Source organism: Mus caroli, unplaced genomic scaffold (assembly GCF_978045245.1).
Source record: "Mus caroli unplaced genomic scaffold, Mus_caroli_1 scaffold_15, whole genome shotgun sequence".
Lineage (NCBI taxonomy): Eukaryota > Metazoa > Chordata > Mammalia > Rodentia > Muridae > Mus > Mus caroli.
This window is the reverse complement of record NW_028227270.1, coordinates 80,052,910-80,070,823: the sequence shown is the minus strand read 5'-3', so window position 1 is coordinate 80,070,823 and position 17,914 is coordinate 80,052,910. Positions and strand designations below refer to the sequence as shown.

At 43.8% G+C, this 17,914-nt stretch overlaps 1 protein-coding gene across 1 annotated transcript in view; it reads left to right on the top strand.

Moving 5' to 3' along the window:
* The window catches only part of Sycp2l (synaptonemal complex protein 2 like), a 67,376-nt gene that overhangs the window by 2,827 nt on the left and 46,635 nt on the right, over positions 1–17,914 (top strand). The window contains 8 exon segments of the mRNA XM_021181021.1: positions 537–674; positions 762–881; positions 3,835–3,939; positions 4,437–4,461; positions 10,004–10,089; positions 10,356–10,444; positions 14,495–14,529; positions 15,656–15,798. Coding sequence (XP_021036680.1) covers positions 537–674; positions 762–881; positions 3,835–3,939; positions 4,437–4,461; positions 10,004–10,089; positions 10,356–10,444; positions 14,495–14,529; positions 15,656–15,798 — 741 coding nt within the window.

Below are 17,914 nucleotides of genomic sequence, written 5' to 3'. Positions count from 1 at the left end.
GCACCAACCCCTCATCTAAAGCTTTTGTCTGGCACCAACGAAAGCTCCCACACCTTGATGAGTGATTGTCAATAGACATAGTTCGCTATTTGTGTAGTCCCTGAGTGTAGTCCTTTTGTCTAAAGCTAATGAGAACTCTAACTTTTTTTTTTTTGAGTGATTGTCAATGCACATATTCTGCGGTTCAAGACCAATGTTTTTATTGTATTTTTGCCTCTGTATTGTTTAACTCTAAATTATGATTTGCGGTGGTGATGTTGGCACTGAGGATCTTTCCCATATTAGACGAGTGTTCTCCCACTGGTCTTCCTCCCAAACCACAAAATTACATTTGTTCATTTCTTTGGTGGTGCTGGGCCTTAAACCCAGGTCCTTGCCTGTGCTAAGTGAGAGCGCTAACCACTGAGCTATACCTCCCCAGCTCTCAGAGATTTTGTTGTTTGTTGTTGTTGTTGAGTACACCATTAGTTTGAAGTGTTGGTATAAAACAAATGTGCTTTGGAAGCTTAGTAATCCACAAATGATTGCCTTTCCAGCTTCAGTCTCTAATTACTGATGGAGTTCATGGCAAAGGATTTCACATGATAGAAGAATATCTTCAGCAGAAAGAGAGCCACGTGCCTCAGAAATATAACCATCTTCTCCTACACCATCTTGACAGACTGATAAAAGAGGTGAGTGGACTTTTTGTTTGGGGATTAAAACACCAATGGAGGCGTATACTGGAAAGAGATTTGAATTCGGTGTGTTCTGATGTCCAGGAGCTGGATAAGAACGAGTTCCAGAATTGTTCCCTGCTGCTGAAATGTATCCAGAGATTCTTCAGGGATGACCCAGACAAAGAGGAACCTTTGCTTATCCAGCAGGGACTGATCCCAAAGATAAGTGTGCTTTACAGTAAAACTGGGGACTTGGCACAGCTCCGAGAAACAGTGTGGTGTGGGAGGAGCTGAGGGTGCTGCTCAGTGGTGGCGCACCTGCCTAAGGGGCCTGAGTCTCCAGATTGGGGGAAGGGATAAAGTCAAAACTAGTATGCCGGGCCCCGGTGGTGCATGCTTTTTTATTTAACACTTGTAGGCAGAGGCAGGTGGATCTCTGAGTTTGAGGCCAGCCTGGTCTACAGAGGGAGTTCCAGGACAGACCTCTGTACCACTGTACAGAAAAACCCTGTTTCCAAGAAACAAAACAAAAAGCTTAGTACTGAATTAATTGAATAGTTTGTTACTTTTTCTGCCTTTGAAATCAAATTTGAAAAAACAACAACAACAACAAAACAGGAGTCCATACTTGCTACTTCTGTCTCATAAACTTATGTTGGGCAGAGCTCAGTCATTATTTCTAAAGTTCTAGAGAACTGAACCCAGACCTTCTATATGCTAGGTAAACACCCTGATACTGAGCCACATCCTCAGCCCTTGGGCAGAGCATTTGAGAGAGAGAGGGAATTACACGGTTGTGTAATAACCAACCCCTGTTCTTTGCAGGCCTCTGTGGCAATGACATTTTACTGGAGGGAAGAGAACAGGGGCTGCTGTAGGCTAGGCTGATCTCAAACTTGCTGTGAGGGTGACTTTGAACTTCTGCTTTCCCAGCCTGGGAGTTCTGGGCATAAAACTTGGGGCTGTCTGCATGATGCAACTCAGTTACCTCCCAAGGCCCTATTTTTGTTCTTTTAAATTGTGTGTGTATGTGTGTGTGTTCTCTTCTGAGCCATCTCTGCAACCCTCTTTTTTTATCTTTCTCTCTCTGTGCCAGGGGCCTTGCTCTATAGTGTCAGGCTGGTCTCAAGCTCATTGCAGTCTTCTGGCTTCTGCTGCCCACACGCTGGGCTTGCAGCAGGCATGTGTTGGGTGCTGCTAAGCCCGGCGAGGAATGACCTGCTAGTGATTGTTTCAGAGACTTTTGGGAAGATGTGGTGAGCAGGGAGCCCGCTTCCTGAGCATGATCAGACTTAGACGGCTCATCTAAAACCTCCTTTTGCTCTTAATACACCTCACTCTCCGTTCTCTGTGAGCCCTCAACCTTTAAAAGAAAAAGGAAGAATAAAAGGAGAAAGGGAAAGCAAGGTATTGTTTGCTTATTCAATAGTCACATCTGAGTGACAGCATTTTTACTGCTTTTAAAAACTGGCCAGGCAATAATGGTGAGCATCTGTACTAATGGCAGCTGGAAGCCGAGCAGTTCACAAACCCCCTTCCTGCAACTCGCTTCTCTACACAGGGAGGCATCTGCTTCTCTGTTTATTGGCGAGAAGGTGGGGGAGAGCATGCAGTTGCTGAAGGCAATGATAGAGTAATAAGATCTGCTCTACCACTTAACTCTTAGCATTTACTAAGACCTGATTGGGCCAAGAAGGTTGCTCCCATTTTAAAAATAAACTGTCACTCTTCCTGGGGCTTCCCTTCCAGGGAGAAGAGTAAGTGGTAGGTTTTTCCCAAACTCTTTTCTGAGGTTTTTATTTTATCTAATATTATTGAGTGTGTAGTTTGTGTGAATGTGGGTGCATGTATGTGTGCCACCGTGTGTACATGTGTGTCTGCAAGTATGTGTGTTCGTGTGTGTGTGTGTTCGTGTGTGTGTGTGTATGTGTGAGTGTGTGCGTGTGGCATCCATGTGTGTATGTCCATGGGGTGTGTGTCTGTGTGTCTCTGTCTCTGTGTCTATCTGTCTGTCTATCTATCTCTGTGTGTGTGTGTGTGTGTGTATGTGTGTGTGTTTAGGTTAAAGAACTTTAGGGTGTCAGTTCTATCTTCCCTCCACGGATTCAGATAATCAAACTCAGGTCATCAAGCTGGGTGTTAAGTACTTTTACCTGCTTGGCCATCTTGCCAGTTCTTCTCTAGGACTTGGCAGAGGACATTAAAGACCGTGCTCTACTGCTAAGCTGTATCTCCAGACTTTTCTTTTCTTCTCTTTTCTCTTAGTAGCTAGTCTCAGCAAAAATGGCCCGAGAGATGAGCCATACTTTGATGCGTACATCTATTTCAAGATGTCACAGAAGTTAGTTCCAACCATCCCAAGCACAGCAGCCCAGCATGCAATTGGACATATATTCCTATGGGGGGAAAATCCAATGAGCCAAAAGCTCTTGGAAGAAGATGATAGCAAGGCCTGAGGCATATTTCCTATAGCTTCACAGGCTTCTGCAGCAATGTCCAAACTCTTCATCTTGCTTGTTTAATTTTGTTTTGTGAGAGGTTCTTGATGTGTCGTTTAGGTTGGCCTTGAACTTAGTTAGGTTGGTCCTCCCTCCTCTTCCTCCCAAGTTCTGGGTTCGTAGGGATGCTCCACACCTAGCATATTTATGGTTTTTGATTGTTTGCTTTTTATTTGTTTTGTTTGTTTGTTTGTTTGTTTGTTTTTTGAGACAGGGTTTCTCTGTGTAGTTGTGGCTGTCCTGGAACTCACTCTGTAGCCCAGGCTGGCCTCGAACTCAGAAATCCGCCTGCCTCTGCCTCCCGAGTGCTGGGATTAAAGGCGTGCGCCACCATGCCCGGCTTTGTTTGCTTTTTATAGTTTGCTTCTCAAAGCTGCACTAATTGCCCTGTGCCGCACAGGTTCACCTAAACTTGACCTCTTCTGCAGCCTCCACCGTGGGTTCTTGGGCACCAATCTTCAAGTGTCCTATTTCACTGATGTGTGTGATTGTGATCTTCCCTTCTGGGCCATTTGCGTTCTTTCTGACTCACTCTTGGTGGATGATAAGCCTTTATCACACGTAAGAAAAGGTCTTCAGGCTGCTTTTCCTTTAGTGGGAAATGGTCTTGCCAACCTTGTGGAGTAGGTGGTACCCACTCAGACCCACGCGGTTCCATCAGCGTTTCTTCTGTGTACATGGTTTCCTGGTTTGAAACAGTAACAGGATTACTGATCACCAAAGTGCTGGCCTCGGAGGCGCTGCTGACTAATGCCTTGGAAGACTTCCTAGACACGGCACTGGTAAGGATGAACGTGCTTCAAGGGACAATATTGCCACCGATGGGCAGGGATCTAAGTGATTCGTAAAGCCTTATGTTTTATGTTTGGATTTAAAAGGAAAAAAAAGTCTTAACAAAATAAATAAATAAATAAATAAATAAAAATTTAAAAAGTCTTAGAAGTTGGCTTTTTATATGATGTGAACTTAAAAAGGCTGTCACGTTTTATGATTAAGTCATTGTCTGAAAGATTGACATTAATATATGCAACCAGTGACACAGGAAACTGAGAAGTCATTTATTTTATATATTTACATGCATTGCTTGCTGGACTGTAGAGAATGTGCTTATTTTCATGAAGGGACTGTGATTCTAACAGGCTTTTTTTTTTTTTTTTCCTAGTGGATTTTTTCTTTTGTCTCCAGAGTTCAGCTTCTGTCAGTTAGTATTCATGCATTAGCGTCAGAACGTGGGATGCTCTGAAATAACAAGCTGCACTTTTTTCTTTCCTTTCATTAGATCATTTCCAGACATAGCAGGAAAGGTAAGTATATGAACAACTACCAATCGTGCATTCTCCGTCAAGAGAAAAGTTTGGCACAGATGGTTTAAATGACGGGCAAGGGTGAAATTTAAACCCATCTGAATTTAGCCACCACTTTATATAGTCTTACTGTGCTGTGGGAAGGCATTTTGTTGTAAGGATTGCTTTAGTTTTCTGCAATATATTTTGCTTAGTGGCTTCTTGTTACTGCTGTATCTGACTGGGATGGTTTGTATATGCTTGGCCAGGGAGTTGACCCTATTAGGAGGTGTGGCCTTGTTGGAGTAGGTGTGTCACTGTGGGTGTGGGCTTAAGACCCTAACCCTAGCTGCCTGAAAGTCAGTATTCTGCTAGCAGCCTTTGGATGAAGATGTAGAACTCTCGGCTCCTCCTGCACCATGCGTGCCTGGTTGCTGCCATGTTCCCACCTTGATGATACTGAACTGAACATCTGAACCTGTAAGGCAGCCCCAATTAAATGTTGTCCTCATAAGAGTTGCCTTGGTCATGGTGTCTCTTCACAGCAGTAAAACTCTAACCAAGACACTGACTTTCCTCTATTCGTATAACAGAAAGCCATTTTGTCTTCAAAGCAGCAGGAGTTTAGCTTTCTGGGTTGGATTCTGCCTAGGTTCATGTGCTAGAGGCCTGGTCCTGTTGTCAGCATCACATGAGGTAGTTAGGTCATTGTAGACAGCTGTATGAAGAGGTTAATCAGGTGAGGGACTGGACTAGTTCCCATGAGAACGGGAACTAATTACTCAGTTGTAATTGCTTCTCACAAAGAGTTTGGCTGCTGCCTTTTGCTTTCGAGCTCTCTGCTTCCCACGTGACCCCTTCCACCCTGCGCTCCTCGCTCCTCACGCTGTGACTTTATCCACCGTGAGTTCCTCTTCAGAAGTCACAGAGATTGTGCTGCGGTGCTTTTAGGCTTCCAGAGCCATGGGCTGAATCATCCTCTTTCCTTTGTTAAGTGGACCCAGTTTTAAGTATCTGGTTATAGGAACAGAGAGTTAAACCAAAGACACACACCAGCAAAAATTTAGCTATTATTGGTTTAATTTAAATTGATTACCTTGGAGTAGATCAGTTTAGCTATTGGTTTACTTTGGAGCCAATGAAGTTAGCTTTGTCTCTTCAGAGTGGACAAGGTAAAATTCTGAACAGAAGTTTTGTTCCAGTTAGTTCCAGCTAAAGGGTAGTTTGAGATTTTGAATTATTTTACCCTGGAAGCAGAAATGTACTTAGGCTGATGTTTGAGCATCCCAGAACACACGGCCATCACAATAGGAAAATGTCATTTTCCTGGGGTGCTGTGCTCGGCTTTAAGAAGCTGTTAATGAGCTGATGTCACGTTCCACAATGGAGTATGGAATTGATGAAATGGCACCAGGAGCTTTGGTGTGCATGGTATCTGCCGCCTACTTGGGGGAAAAGTCCTTTATATCAGTTAGCTTTCTTGTTAATATGACAAAATGCCTGAATTAAATAACTTTTAAAAAAGCACTATCCAGGCTCATAATTTCAGAGTTGCTTGGTCTAACCTGGGTAGGACATCATGGTAGCTGGGAGTATGTTCTGGGTGAGAATCACTGGTAGGTAGCAGAGCAAGGAGCCAGGTTCAAACCCAGCCCCTCCCTCGAACCAGTTGAGCTACTTCCTCTAATGGTGTCCTCCCTCCCTCTGCTTCCTAATAGGCCTCTAACATTTAGAGCTTATCAATCTATTATACCAGTCATTAGGCCAAGGCCCTCATGATCTAACTATGTCTGCAGACCCCCTCACGGACACACCCAAAGATTTGATTGACCCCAAGTAAACTGTCAAGAGTGGCCATCATAGTCCTTGTTGTCTTTTTTTTTTTTTTTTTTTTTTGGTTTTTCGAGACAGGGTTTCTCTTTATAGCTCTGGCTGTGGACCAGGCTGGCCTCGAACTCAGAAATCCGCCTGCCTCTACCTCCTGAGTGCTGGGATTAAAGGTGTGCGCCACCACGCCCGGCTAGTCCTTGTTGTCTTAGTGGGTGGATCTAAGCATGTGCTTTTCATTTTTTTTTTTTTTTTAATGAATTTCATTAGCAATAGGGAGTGTCTTTAAAAATGGTTGATAAAATACATGCTGGCACCTTCTTTTGTAACATTGTAACACATAGCTTATCCTAGCAGCATAGACCTGAGACTAGACAGGACCCACGTGAGGTGTCTGTTGAGTCAATAGCCACAGCTTGGTGACTTTGTGTATTCTCACACTCCTTGCAACAACTCCATTGCTCTGCATGGAGGCACACCCCTGTAGATGACCACCGTAGTCAGCTCTCACTGCCATAAAAACCACTACAGATGGTATGGCTTAAAGAGCAGACATTTGTTTGTGTTACTTATGGGGGGAGGGTGTGAACCCAAAGATTAGGCTGCCAGTATGATTGGATCTTGGAGAGGGCTCTCTGCCACTTCTCAGTGTGCCCTTGTGGCAGAGAGACAGGACCAGCAATCTCTGGTCTCCCCTTTCAGAAAAGTGACAACTTAACCCTGCAGGTCTTATCCCTGTGACCTCATCTAAGTTAGTTTCCCAAAGGCCCCCTCTCAGATGTCACATTGGAGTGAATGCTTCAACGTATGAATTGGGAGGGGACAGAGACACACATCCATAGCAAAGTCTTTTTTTTTTCTCTCTCCCAGGGCCCACTCTGGCTTCCCTGGTGTGGGGGTAGGAGTAGCTTCTCTGCAAGAAGCAATGTTGCTGCCTTTGGGGGCTGACTTACATGAGTACCCTGTTAAGTTGGAAGATGTTTCTACTGGCCACCTTCCCACCATCTCCTGCCATTGTAGGATTAATCTCTCCATCATTTAGCCAAGATTTATATCATCTTTTCCTTCATGTTCCATTTTGGGTATTCCTTCACTCCGTGTGCTGCCACAGGGGTTCTGTCTGAATGCTTTGCCCTTCTCTGGTGATTAGAGGACCCTAGGTCTAGAGTTATTCTTGGAGTTCTCCTAATCAACACCAGCATGATGCTACCCCCATCTCCCCTGCTTTACTGTATGTGCATGCTCACACACGTGCTTCACCCCTCCCTGTCCCCCGTCTCCCCATCAGCGTCAGGCCCATTTCTCAATTCTGCCACTACCTGTTCACTCACGTCTTCCCCAACACTAGGTGTATTTAGATAGTGTTCAGGCTTTGCTCAGAAGGCATTGTTTATTTCTCTCACGTTTCTCTCCTCAACCACAAATTCAGCAATCATAACCTTTTCCCTCTGGGCCCCGTGGGCATCCTCTGCTCTCAGGTCTGCCCTCCAGTCTTTCCTTAGTGTGGTTTTACATGGGCACTCTCTCCAACTGGTAGGCTGTTCGATCTCATCCAGGAAAACTAAGGGAAGAGGGAACAGATAGGATTTTTCTTTCCCCTTCTGTTGGGATGCCACCTCTTGAAGTATCTTCATTGTTCCTGTGGCTCAGACCGGATTTTGGTTGTAACTTTTATACGATGATTGTGAGTTTTTCCTTTTCTTCTTTATAGCTGTGACAGAATGCCCGAGAGGTCAATATAAAGTGAGGGGAGGTGTTTTGTTTTGTTTTGTTTGTTTTGACCATGGTTTCAGGGCTTTCTGTGCTCAGCTGGCCCCACTGTTTAGGCCTGAGGTGAAGCAGGATATTAGAGGCATGTGGTCTAGATGTTGTCTCACAGTGGCCAGGAAGGCAAGAGAACAAGGGACTGGGAACAATGTCAACTTGGAGGGAACACTCATCATCAGCCCTCAAAGGAACACCCATCAGTAGGCATGACTTTTCCAAACAGGGCTCCTTGCTCTCTTGCTGTGTGTGTGTGTGTGTGTTTCTGCGTGTGTGCACACAAACGTGTACACAAGTTGCTTTCTTCAGATACACCAGAAGAGGGCATCAGATCCCATTACAGATGGTTGTGAGCCATCAAGTCATTGCTGGGAATTGAACTCGGGACCTCTGGAAGAGCAGTCAGCACTCTTACCCACTGAGCCATCTCTGCAGCCTGCCCTGCTGCTCTTAAACCCACTGAGCTATGACCTTACTAGTGAGGTTAGCGTAGCCATGGGGTCAGCGCCTTCATGATCACTCACATACCACAACCCCCACCAGATGGAAACCTTTGGGAATATTTTATATCCAAGCCATAGTGCTGGCCTTGGCACCTTTCTTCTTAGGACCCTCAGTGCTAGGAAGTAGGGGACCGTGGCTTCCAGCTGATACAATCTGGGGGCTTTCTCACTGTCCCCACCTGGCCTTCTCACCTTCCTTCCTGTCTTTCCAGGGATTTTCATGTATCAGTCCCTGTCAGATTCAAATATCTACAATGGTGTTAAGTTTTATTTTTTCTTTTGCTCTCATGTCTATTTTCATTTCTGCCTTATGCACTCTCCTGCAAGTCTCTTCTTGGTTTCTCTCAGAATATATTTCATGTTTTGTGTTGTCTGTCCTAGGTCAATGAACCAACTGCTTTTTGCTTTTTGACAAAGTATTTTGACATACTTCTCCTGCCTTTGCCTCCTTAAGCAAATCTTACTGGCGTGTGCCACCACAACCGGTGACACACTTCTCAGAAGTCACTTTTCTGTTAAGCTCCCTCCTTCTGTGTCACAGGGCCACACTCTGTCACTTCCTCCCGTTCCTCTCAAAATGAAAATGCAATGTGTAGTGTTCACTAGCTAGCAGGCATGTACAGATGCCTTCCAGAGTCTTGCTGGTTAGCGGGGTTTTGTTAGAATCCTAGAAGCTACTCTGGTGGACACCAGGCTCGGCTGAGTTTCTGTTTCTCTCGGGCTATCTAGCCATTGCTAGCTTGTGGCTTGTTAGGACTGAAGACAGTAGTTTTATACTTCTGTTTGGCTCCCTACAATTGTGTGAGTTATACTGGGGTAAGAAGTCTATACTTTGCAATAAATTGCTTGCACATTGAGATGACCTGGACCTATCAAAATTATACTCCGACCCTGGCATTACTGTTTTTCAGGGTGTTCACCACCGTTTCCAGATGCTACCTCAATATACAAGTTCACAAATGTAACTGTAAAAGGTGGCACATTTAGTTATGTATAAAAATAGTATCTCACAGTCTTGTCTCCTTTTTCTCATGTATAGGTATCTCTGGAAGTTTCTGTGTTATATGAGTGAAGACTAACTTATTTGAAAGTTTCTGCTTCTCTGCCATGACATTTTACTTGTCTGTCATGTATAATATTTGCATGATTCCATAATACAGACTCATATAAACCAAGTCTACAGCACAGCCCTCACGCCTGCATGTAGAGCATTGCTCACTGTAGACAAAGAGTGGCTTTGCTCAGGTGCCAGCAGTGACAGCGAAGTCGCCCACACTTTGCTCAGGCTGCTGCTACATTCATGAAAGCAAATGTCTTGTAGTCTGGTACAGCTGTGACTTGAAGCTGGCTGTAGCCTGTTCTTTGCCTACACTGTATACTGTTCGTAGCTTGCACTTCTTCCTGCTACACAGAAGTCCATTCTGGCTCTTTCCAGCATCCATTTGATGCATCTACAATTGCGCTTTCAGGGACAATCCAGATGTTGGATTCCTTCATACTTCATTTAGGATTCCTGGTGGCAGAAGATTCTGTGAAGCCCTCCATTCAGCAGGAGGTGAGTTGTTTTGTTTTTTGTTTTTTGTTTTGTTTTTTGAGACAGGGTTTCTCTGTATAGTCCTGGCTGTCCTGGAACTTACTTTGTAGGCCAGGTTGGCCTCGGAACTCAGAAATCCGCCAGCCTCTGCCTCCCAAATTCTGGGATTAAAGGTGTGCACCCAGCAGGAGGTGAGTTGTAACTGAGCAGTTAACGGTTTCTCTGATGTGATGCACGAGTTCTCATTTTGCTTCTTTGCCATGAATCCTCGGTCCAATTCTGAGCAGACTCTGGAGACTTTGAACTGTATTTTGAATGCTGCACCCCAGGAAGAGAGAAGAAAGCTGTCTTTGGCAGAAGGCGCATGCTGTCTTATGTAAGTGAACTCACACTTAGGTGACGGTGTAAGCCCCATGTCTGTGCGATTCTTTGTCTTCTGCACCCCTGTCTTACTTCATTCCTTCCTTCAGGGTAGGTCTCTCAAGTTCACCAAAGTAAGTGTCTGGCTGGGAAGGACTGAAGCCTGAAGGACAGACTTTGCCTGGCTCTGCACTTGCAGTGTGGGGCGGGGAGTGTTTTGTTTGTTTGTTTGTTTGCTGTCTTTTGCATTGAAATTTGAGTCAAAATGTTTCTAAGCTGACTGATTATGTAAATATGAACCACAATGTTAATTTATGCAAATATGTTGCGCGCGCACGCCGGCACACACACACACACACACACACAATTTTAGTGCCCCAGTTGTGGCTACACAGACCTTAAGATGCTATACTTAAATATTTAGAGAGAAGGTTTTACACAGAACTTCGAATGTGACATTTGAAGATAGGGTTTTAATACAAGATGAAGTGAGTTGCAAACATGTTCCTGTTTTGAAATTTGTCCTCTTGATGACAGTGACCATTCCTGTGACATGCCATGAGGAGAGTACCATCTGCAGAACCTAGAAGTACTGCTTGCTGGCAGAGGTTTACTGTGGTTCACTGTGCTAGTCTATGAACGGTGTGACTTTGACTTGACTGAGTTAGTCATTAAAAAATATCTTGTCACCATTGGTAAAAATTGCTACTCTTAGGAGACTGTGGCCCTTCAGTTGTTCAACCATCTTGCATTTCGGTGATTGAGCCTGGTCCTGCGGTATATTCCTGTTAATGGATGTCTATATTTTAATCGCAAGTGTTTTATTGGGTCTTTCTCCTTCAGAGAGATTGGTCATGGCAGATTGTTTTGTTGTCTGTATATTATTTCACCTTAGCTGTTCTCATCATTTAGGACGTGCAACGCATTGCTCTTCTCTGATGGGGTTCCTTTGATATGTGACTTGCAGGTTTTTTTCTCTTGCAGTTTCTAATTCTCGTTCTTTGTTATGTATATTTGGTGTTTTTACTATGATGGGCTACAGGGATTTTCTTTTCTGGTCTTGTCTACTTGGGTGTGCTGTGTGCTGCTTCTTGTATCTGTGTGTGTCTCCTCTTAGTTTGGGGACGTTTTCTTTCATGTTCTTGGTGAAGATCTGGTTTATGCGATTGATTTGGGATTCTTCATCGATGCCTATAATTTCAAAGGTTTTTTTTTTTCATGGTGTTTCATTCACATGTTTGTTTGTTTGTTTTTAAAAATCCCAAACATTCAATTTTACCAACGAAGGCTCAGGAACCAGATGCTCGGGTGAAAACCCGCTAGTGCTGAGAGGCAGAGAAAGCACCCAGCTGGCCTTCCCACTAGGCTGACATCCCAGAAGGGAAAGCTCCTTCTAGAGAACTTTACACTGTCTTAAATGCCTGAGGCTCAAAGTTCCCTCCTTTCTCTTTCCTGGGTCCCTGCTTGCTCTGCCTCTTGACCTATCAATGACTTTACTTAACTCTTGTTTACAGAAAGCTCTACAGCTGAGTATGGGGCTGAGTCACACCACAACAAAGTTTTCCAGTTTACAATCTTGGGGTTCACCTTGTGCTCAATTATCCTGCAGCGCCACATTTCCTGTGTGCTCTTCTCCGGTGTTTATAAAGCTCATATTCCTTGCTAGGGTCTCTGTTTTATCTTTAAGACCCGATGTTCAGTCTCTGCTCGACTTGTTCTACCTGGGAGGCTTCCCCCTGGGTTTTCTACTTGGGCTTGCATTTGTTTGTTTGTTTTTCCAGTTCTATCTTCAGCCTGAGTCCTCTTCAGTGTTCCTAACTCCTGATTGAATTCTGTTCTGAAGTCTCGGATTGTCTTCTTCAACCCTGCCTCCTGTTTGTGTTTGCTTAGGAGTTTACTCTCCTTAAATGTTTTCTCTCTGACTCATCAAGCTGTTTCTGTGTCCTCTTTAAACTCTTTAACTTCTTTGAGGAGGTTTGTGTTTTATTTTGTTTTTTAATTTCTGTGTCCTGGATTTCATCTAGGCAATTCTCATTGGCAAGCCTTTCTAGGTTTTGGAGGGATGGTGCTGGCTTGGTCTTTCATATTGTTAGTGACGAGATCTGGGCACATGGGATTCCTTTGACAGCCCTGAGTTGATTATAGATGGGGCAGGGGTAGGGCTGGGGCAGGTTGGAAGCGACTGGTGCCAAACCCAAGGTAGGGTGGGGTAGATGTCTGAGTAGAAAAGATAGCTATGGCATGGAAAAGCCCTGTGGTTTGATGGATTGGTAGTGAAGCTACTAGCCCGAGCTTAGAGCTCTTCTGGAAGGCAGGTAGGTGAGGGCAGACTAGGCTGGTGGGTGGTGGGACCTAAGCTAAGCCTGGTAGGTTGTGGGAAAGGCGTGGATGCGAAGGTCAGGGCTACTCGCCAAGTTTGACTCTGGAAGTTTGGGTATGAAGGTGGTTGATGGAAGCAGGTCAAAGAGCCCTATGTGGGTGGAGATGTGGGTAGGGTGGGTCCCAGTGGGAGCATAGAGTTGGCTGCACAGCAGTACGCATCAGTGGGGCTGGGAATGTGAGACGCCGTGGGAGCCTAGAGTTTGGCTGCCGTGGGACCCTAACTAGATACGGTGAGTTTCATGGAAAGTTTGAGGTGATGGGGAAATTTGCCAGGGTAGACCTTGGAGGAAGATGTGGATGTCTGGCATTTTCAATGTGGCCTCTGTAGCTAGAACTCAGGTACTCAAGCTTGCTAGCTATGCTCTTTACTGCTTAAGCTATCTCCCCCCATCCATTAGACTTCTTTATTCTTTAAAAGGAGAGATTTTTGCCAACTGTGGTGATGTAACGCCCCACCATCCCAGTCACTCAGGCAGAGACAAGGCCAGCTTGGGCTTAAACAGTGAAATGGTCTCAAAACAGTAAGGAGTATGAATGTAACCTGAACGAAGCCCCTGATTCTCCCCTCCCCCAGCCCCTGCCAGCCAAACGGTCAAATGATTTTCAGACATTAAGAAAAAATAAACAGCGTGTGTTTTAGTATTTGGTCGGCACACCAGAATGGATGGATACACACCAGAGAAGATTACAGTGTAGTAGTGATATAAACTGTAAGAGCCTGCTTTCATCATGTCTCTAAACTAGGCCTATTTAGTTGAAAATTGCATCAAGTTTGTCATAGGAGAGGCACAGAACCAAAGGTGTCAGCTTCGTCAGGTGTCAAGTTGGATGTAAAATGTGTACTCCGTGGGCTGGTGATTGGTGAAAAGAGAACAATTAGAAGTGGCTCATGCCTGTAGAGTGGAGGCAGGAGGATTGCTATGAATTCAAGGTTAGCCTGATCAGTAAGACTTTGATTTGGAAAAAAGAAAAAAAAAAAAAAAAGAAAAGAAAAGAAAAAGAAAAAAGAAAAATCTCTCTACTAAAAGTCCAAGAAAACCCTAAGAAACCACAAATTTCAGAAATAGATCATTCAATGGACCCTTATAGTTTAGGAAGTTAAACTCACTTCATGAAAGGGAAGGTAGAACCTCAAAAATACAGAAATTTCTAGCTTTTAAAGAAATGCATATCAGGCCAGTCAGTGGTGCACACGCCTTTAATCCCTGCACTGGAGGCAGTGGCAGGCAGATCTCTGAGTTCGAGGCCAACCTGGTCTATAAAATGAGTTCTAGGACAGCCAGAGCTACACAGAGAAACCCTGTCTTGAAAAACAAACAAACAAACAAACAAACAAACAAACATGCATATGGGCTCTGTGGTTAAGAGCACAGGCTGTTCTTTTAGAGGACTTGGGTTCAATTTCTGGTACCCACACGGTGGTTCAAAGTGTTTGTAACTTTAGTTCTAGGTATCGACACCCTGACATACACATACATACAGGAAAAACAACAGTGCATATAAAATTATTTTTAAAAAACATTTAAAATGCTTATCGGTCATTAATGTGTAAACTTAAAGAAAATTTCCGTTAAAAGGCATTGCACATTGTGGAGATTCTGATACTGATTTCTAAATTATATTTGATGACGGTTTACCTCTGGCTGTTTACCTCAGTAAAACGTAATTTATGTCAATGTTTCAGGAAAGAATTAGCAAGGACGATCTTGACTGTTGGCGGTAAGTATTTAGAATTTTAAATGCACAGAATATTGGGCAGTAGGAGCTGTGTGATGATGCTGGAAGTGTGAGGAATAATTATGTTCTGTTTGATGTTAGGAAATTACTTTTTTTTTAACTTCCAAGAGATTCTGGCCTGCTGAAAATCCTAATAGCCAACAGACACACATTGGCCAGCTTTGTCACATTTTAATATATTGGCACACGTGTTTCATCTAAGATTCTTTTAAGTATAAAAGACGTCAGATTCATGAATAAAGCCCTCTATGTCTATATCCCTACTTCCTGTCTTTGACTCAGAGACCTTTTTATTCCCGAACATAATCTTTATGCTTTTAATCCTCATATTAACTCCATGATTTATTTTTATAGATTTTTAAAACAGTAGTCTGTGACTACGCCCGCGTCAGCCCGTCTGATTACACCCTCTTTTTGCCTTTACAGTTATTTGAGGTTTGGGCTGTGGCTGTAGAGTGCTTGCTTAACATGCACAAATCCCTGGGTTTGAACCTGGTGTGGGGATGTGTGTCCATTCTCCCGGCCCTTGGAAGATGGAGGGAGGAGAATCAGGAGTTCATGGTTATCCTTGGCTGTAGAGTGAATTTGAGTCCATCCTGAGCTACAATAAGACACTGCTTTTTGAATAGAATTATTTGACATTTGAGCATGATGCAACTGAAGTAAAATATCATAACTTTAATGAGATTTTATTTTTTTTTTGTTGTCAAAATATTTTTAAGGCTATTTGATTTGATTTGAATTTTTAATGTGCCTTACATATAAAATCTAAAAATATATGTTAGATCTACATTATACATATTTTTTTTCACAGTACTAACTAGGGATTGAGCTCAGCACCTTGTATGTAGTAGGTAAACATTCTAACAAAACAATATTTGCAACCCTTGGAAGTAGTATCTTAAAGATGCTATCTATGAAACCTATTCAGATTTTCCCCCTGGCAATTCTCAAGTAGACTTTGGATGGCCATAATGGCTCTGAATGTGTCTTGTTGCATTTCACCAAGGGGCTTAGCTCTAGACCAAATTCTGACTTTAAACATATCTTGTTTTCTGTTGCTCTGCGCCCAGAATTCACCCAGGTCTTCTGTGTTTTGAATCTCTAGACTATAGCCAGCAGGTGGCGCTCTCTGAGGCACTGTGTCGAATGTCTGTGGGAAGGCAGAGGAATGACCTTGCCATGCAGTGGTTTGACGATACCGCCCTGGCTGAAGCTTTCAAAAAAATTAAGAATCCGGAATTTGAGACGGTGAGAATTCTGGTCATTGGCTCAGTCAGCATTTACTGAGGATCCTTTCAGACTCTCCTGGGTTTTTGGCACAGGAGATTTAATTTTCTTAAAGATGAAAAGTTTTTTTTTTTTTTATTCTCATTCATATTCTCTCTCTCTCTCTCTCTCTCTCTCTCTCTCTCTCTCTCTCTCTCTCTCTCTCTCTCTCTCTCTCTCTCTCTCTCTCTCTCTCTCTGTGTGTGTGTGTGTGTGTGTGTGTGTGTGTGTGTAAGAAGGAATATGTGTGTGAGTGCAGGTTTGTTGCGTATTCTGCATTCCCGGGATGTGGAGTTGACAGTTATGAGCTGCCTGACACAGGTGCGGGGAACCACACTAGGGCTATCTGTAAAAGCAGTTTGTGTCCCTAACTGCTGAGCCATCTTCTGGCCCCTCACTGTTTAAAATACCAGATTGCAATCCTTAACTTTCGTTTTACCCTCATCAGTGAAGGCACGTAAGCAAAATACTTGAGTGACACATGAGGAGATACAGACAGGGCTCTTCAGAGAGACTCAATCCAGGAGGCAAACTGTGAATTTGATGGGTTCAGGCAAGGAAAACATTGAGGAGCAGGCAGAGATTTTGAATGGCCCCCGAAGAGTAGGGATGCAATTGAAGACTAAAGAGAAAAGAATTACAGCCGTGAAGCGGGACTTTGTGGCCATGGTAGACGGCTGGCATTGGTAATTGCACTCTAGTGGTGAGACCGTAGAGTGACCCTGCTGTGTGCCATCCAGCCGCCACAGTGTGAAGGTGCAGAGATTTTCAGTGGTTGGTAGGTAGGTTGGTTTTTTGCAATAAGCTTTCTATGATTGTTCTCAAAGGGCACAAAACTAGCTCTTGGCTTTGTTGTGTATCTGCCTCCCTCCTACAATTGCTAATGTCTTTCCTTTATTCTTTTCCAAAGACCCTGAAGTCAGCGTTAGAGTCTCAGAAAAAGGTGAAATTCATATTGCTGTGCTCATTTTAATGAAGCCTTCTAATCAACACCATTGTGTAATCAGGATTGTCACATGATTTACATCGTACTGAATATGAACCTTTATATTGTGAGTCTTAGACTCTAGGACTACCAAATGTTCTAAGACGAAAAGTCATGATTCCAGGGACTCTTTGGATTTGAGTTTTACCTCAACTTAGAATCCAACCTGCCCAACTTAGGTGATGGTTGCATAAACTTAGATAAAGTCATGAGCTGGTGAAGTCTTGTTATTTCATCTGCAAAGTGTGAATAAATCCTACCTTAAAATAGGAGCTTCTTAGGGGGGTAACCATTGCTATTACAAAACACCATGAGCAAGAGCGTCTTGGGCAAGAAAGAGAGGGTTTGTTTGGCTTTTATGTTCTAAATTACAACCCATTGATGGAAGCCAAGGCAGGTATCCAAACGAGGCAGGAACCTGGAGGCAGAAGGTGATGCAGAGACCATGGAGGGGTGCTGCTTACTGGCTTGCCCCTCATGGCTTACTCAGCTGATCTTCTTACAGTGCCTAGCACCACCCAAAATGGGGTGGGTCCTCCCACATCAATAACTAATTAACAAAATGCATATAGGCTTGCCTATAAAATATATAGGGGGCATGTGGGAAGATAAATATGAGACTTCTTAAGAGGGAACTGAGCCAGGGAGCAAATTGTGAATTTGATGGCTTTTCCCAATTGAGGTTCCCTCATCTAAGATGACTCCAGCTTATGTCAACTTCACATAAAACTAGCTAGCATGCTGGGTGGTGGTGGCACATGCCTTTAATCCCAGAACTTGGGAGACAGAGGCAGATGGATTTCTGAGTTCCAGGACAGCCTGGTCTACAAAGTGAGTTCCAGGACAGCCAGGGCTACACAGAGAAACCCTGTCTCGAAAAACAAAAAACAAAACAACAACAAAAAAACACCAAAAAACTAGCTAGTACAAGGGAGATTGTGGGGGGGGGGAGGGAGAGAGGGGGAGAGGGAGAGGGAGAGGGAGAGGGAGAGGGAGAGGGAGAGGCAGAGAAGAGACAGACAGACACCAGAGCACCTGGGATGTCATGGGTAACCAGACATTCATCTCTCTCTACAGATGATGAGAATAGAGAAATTATCTTGTTTCTAATAT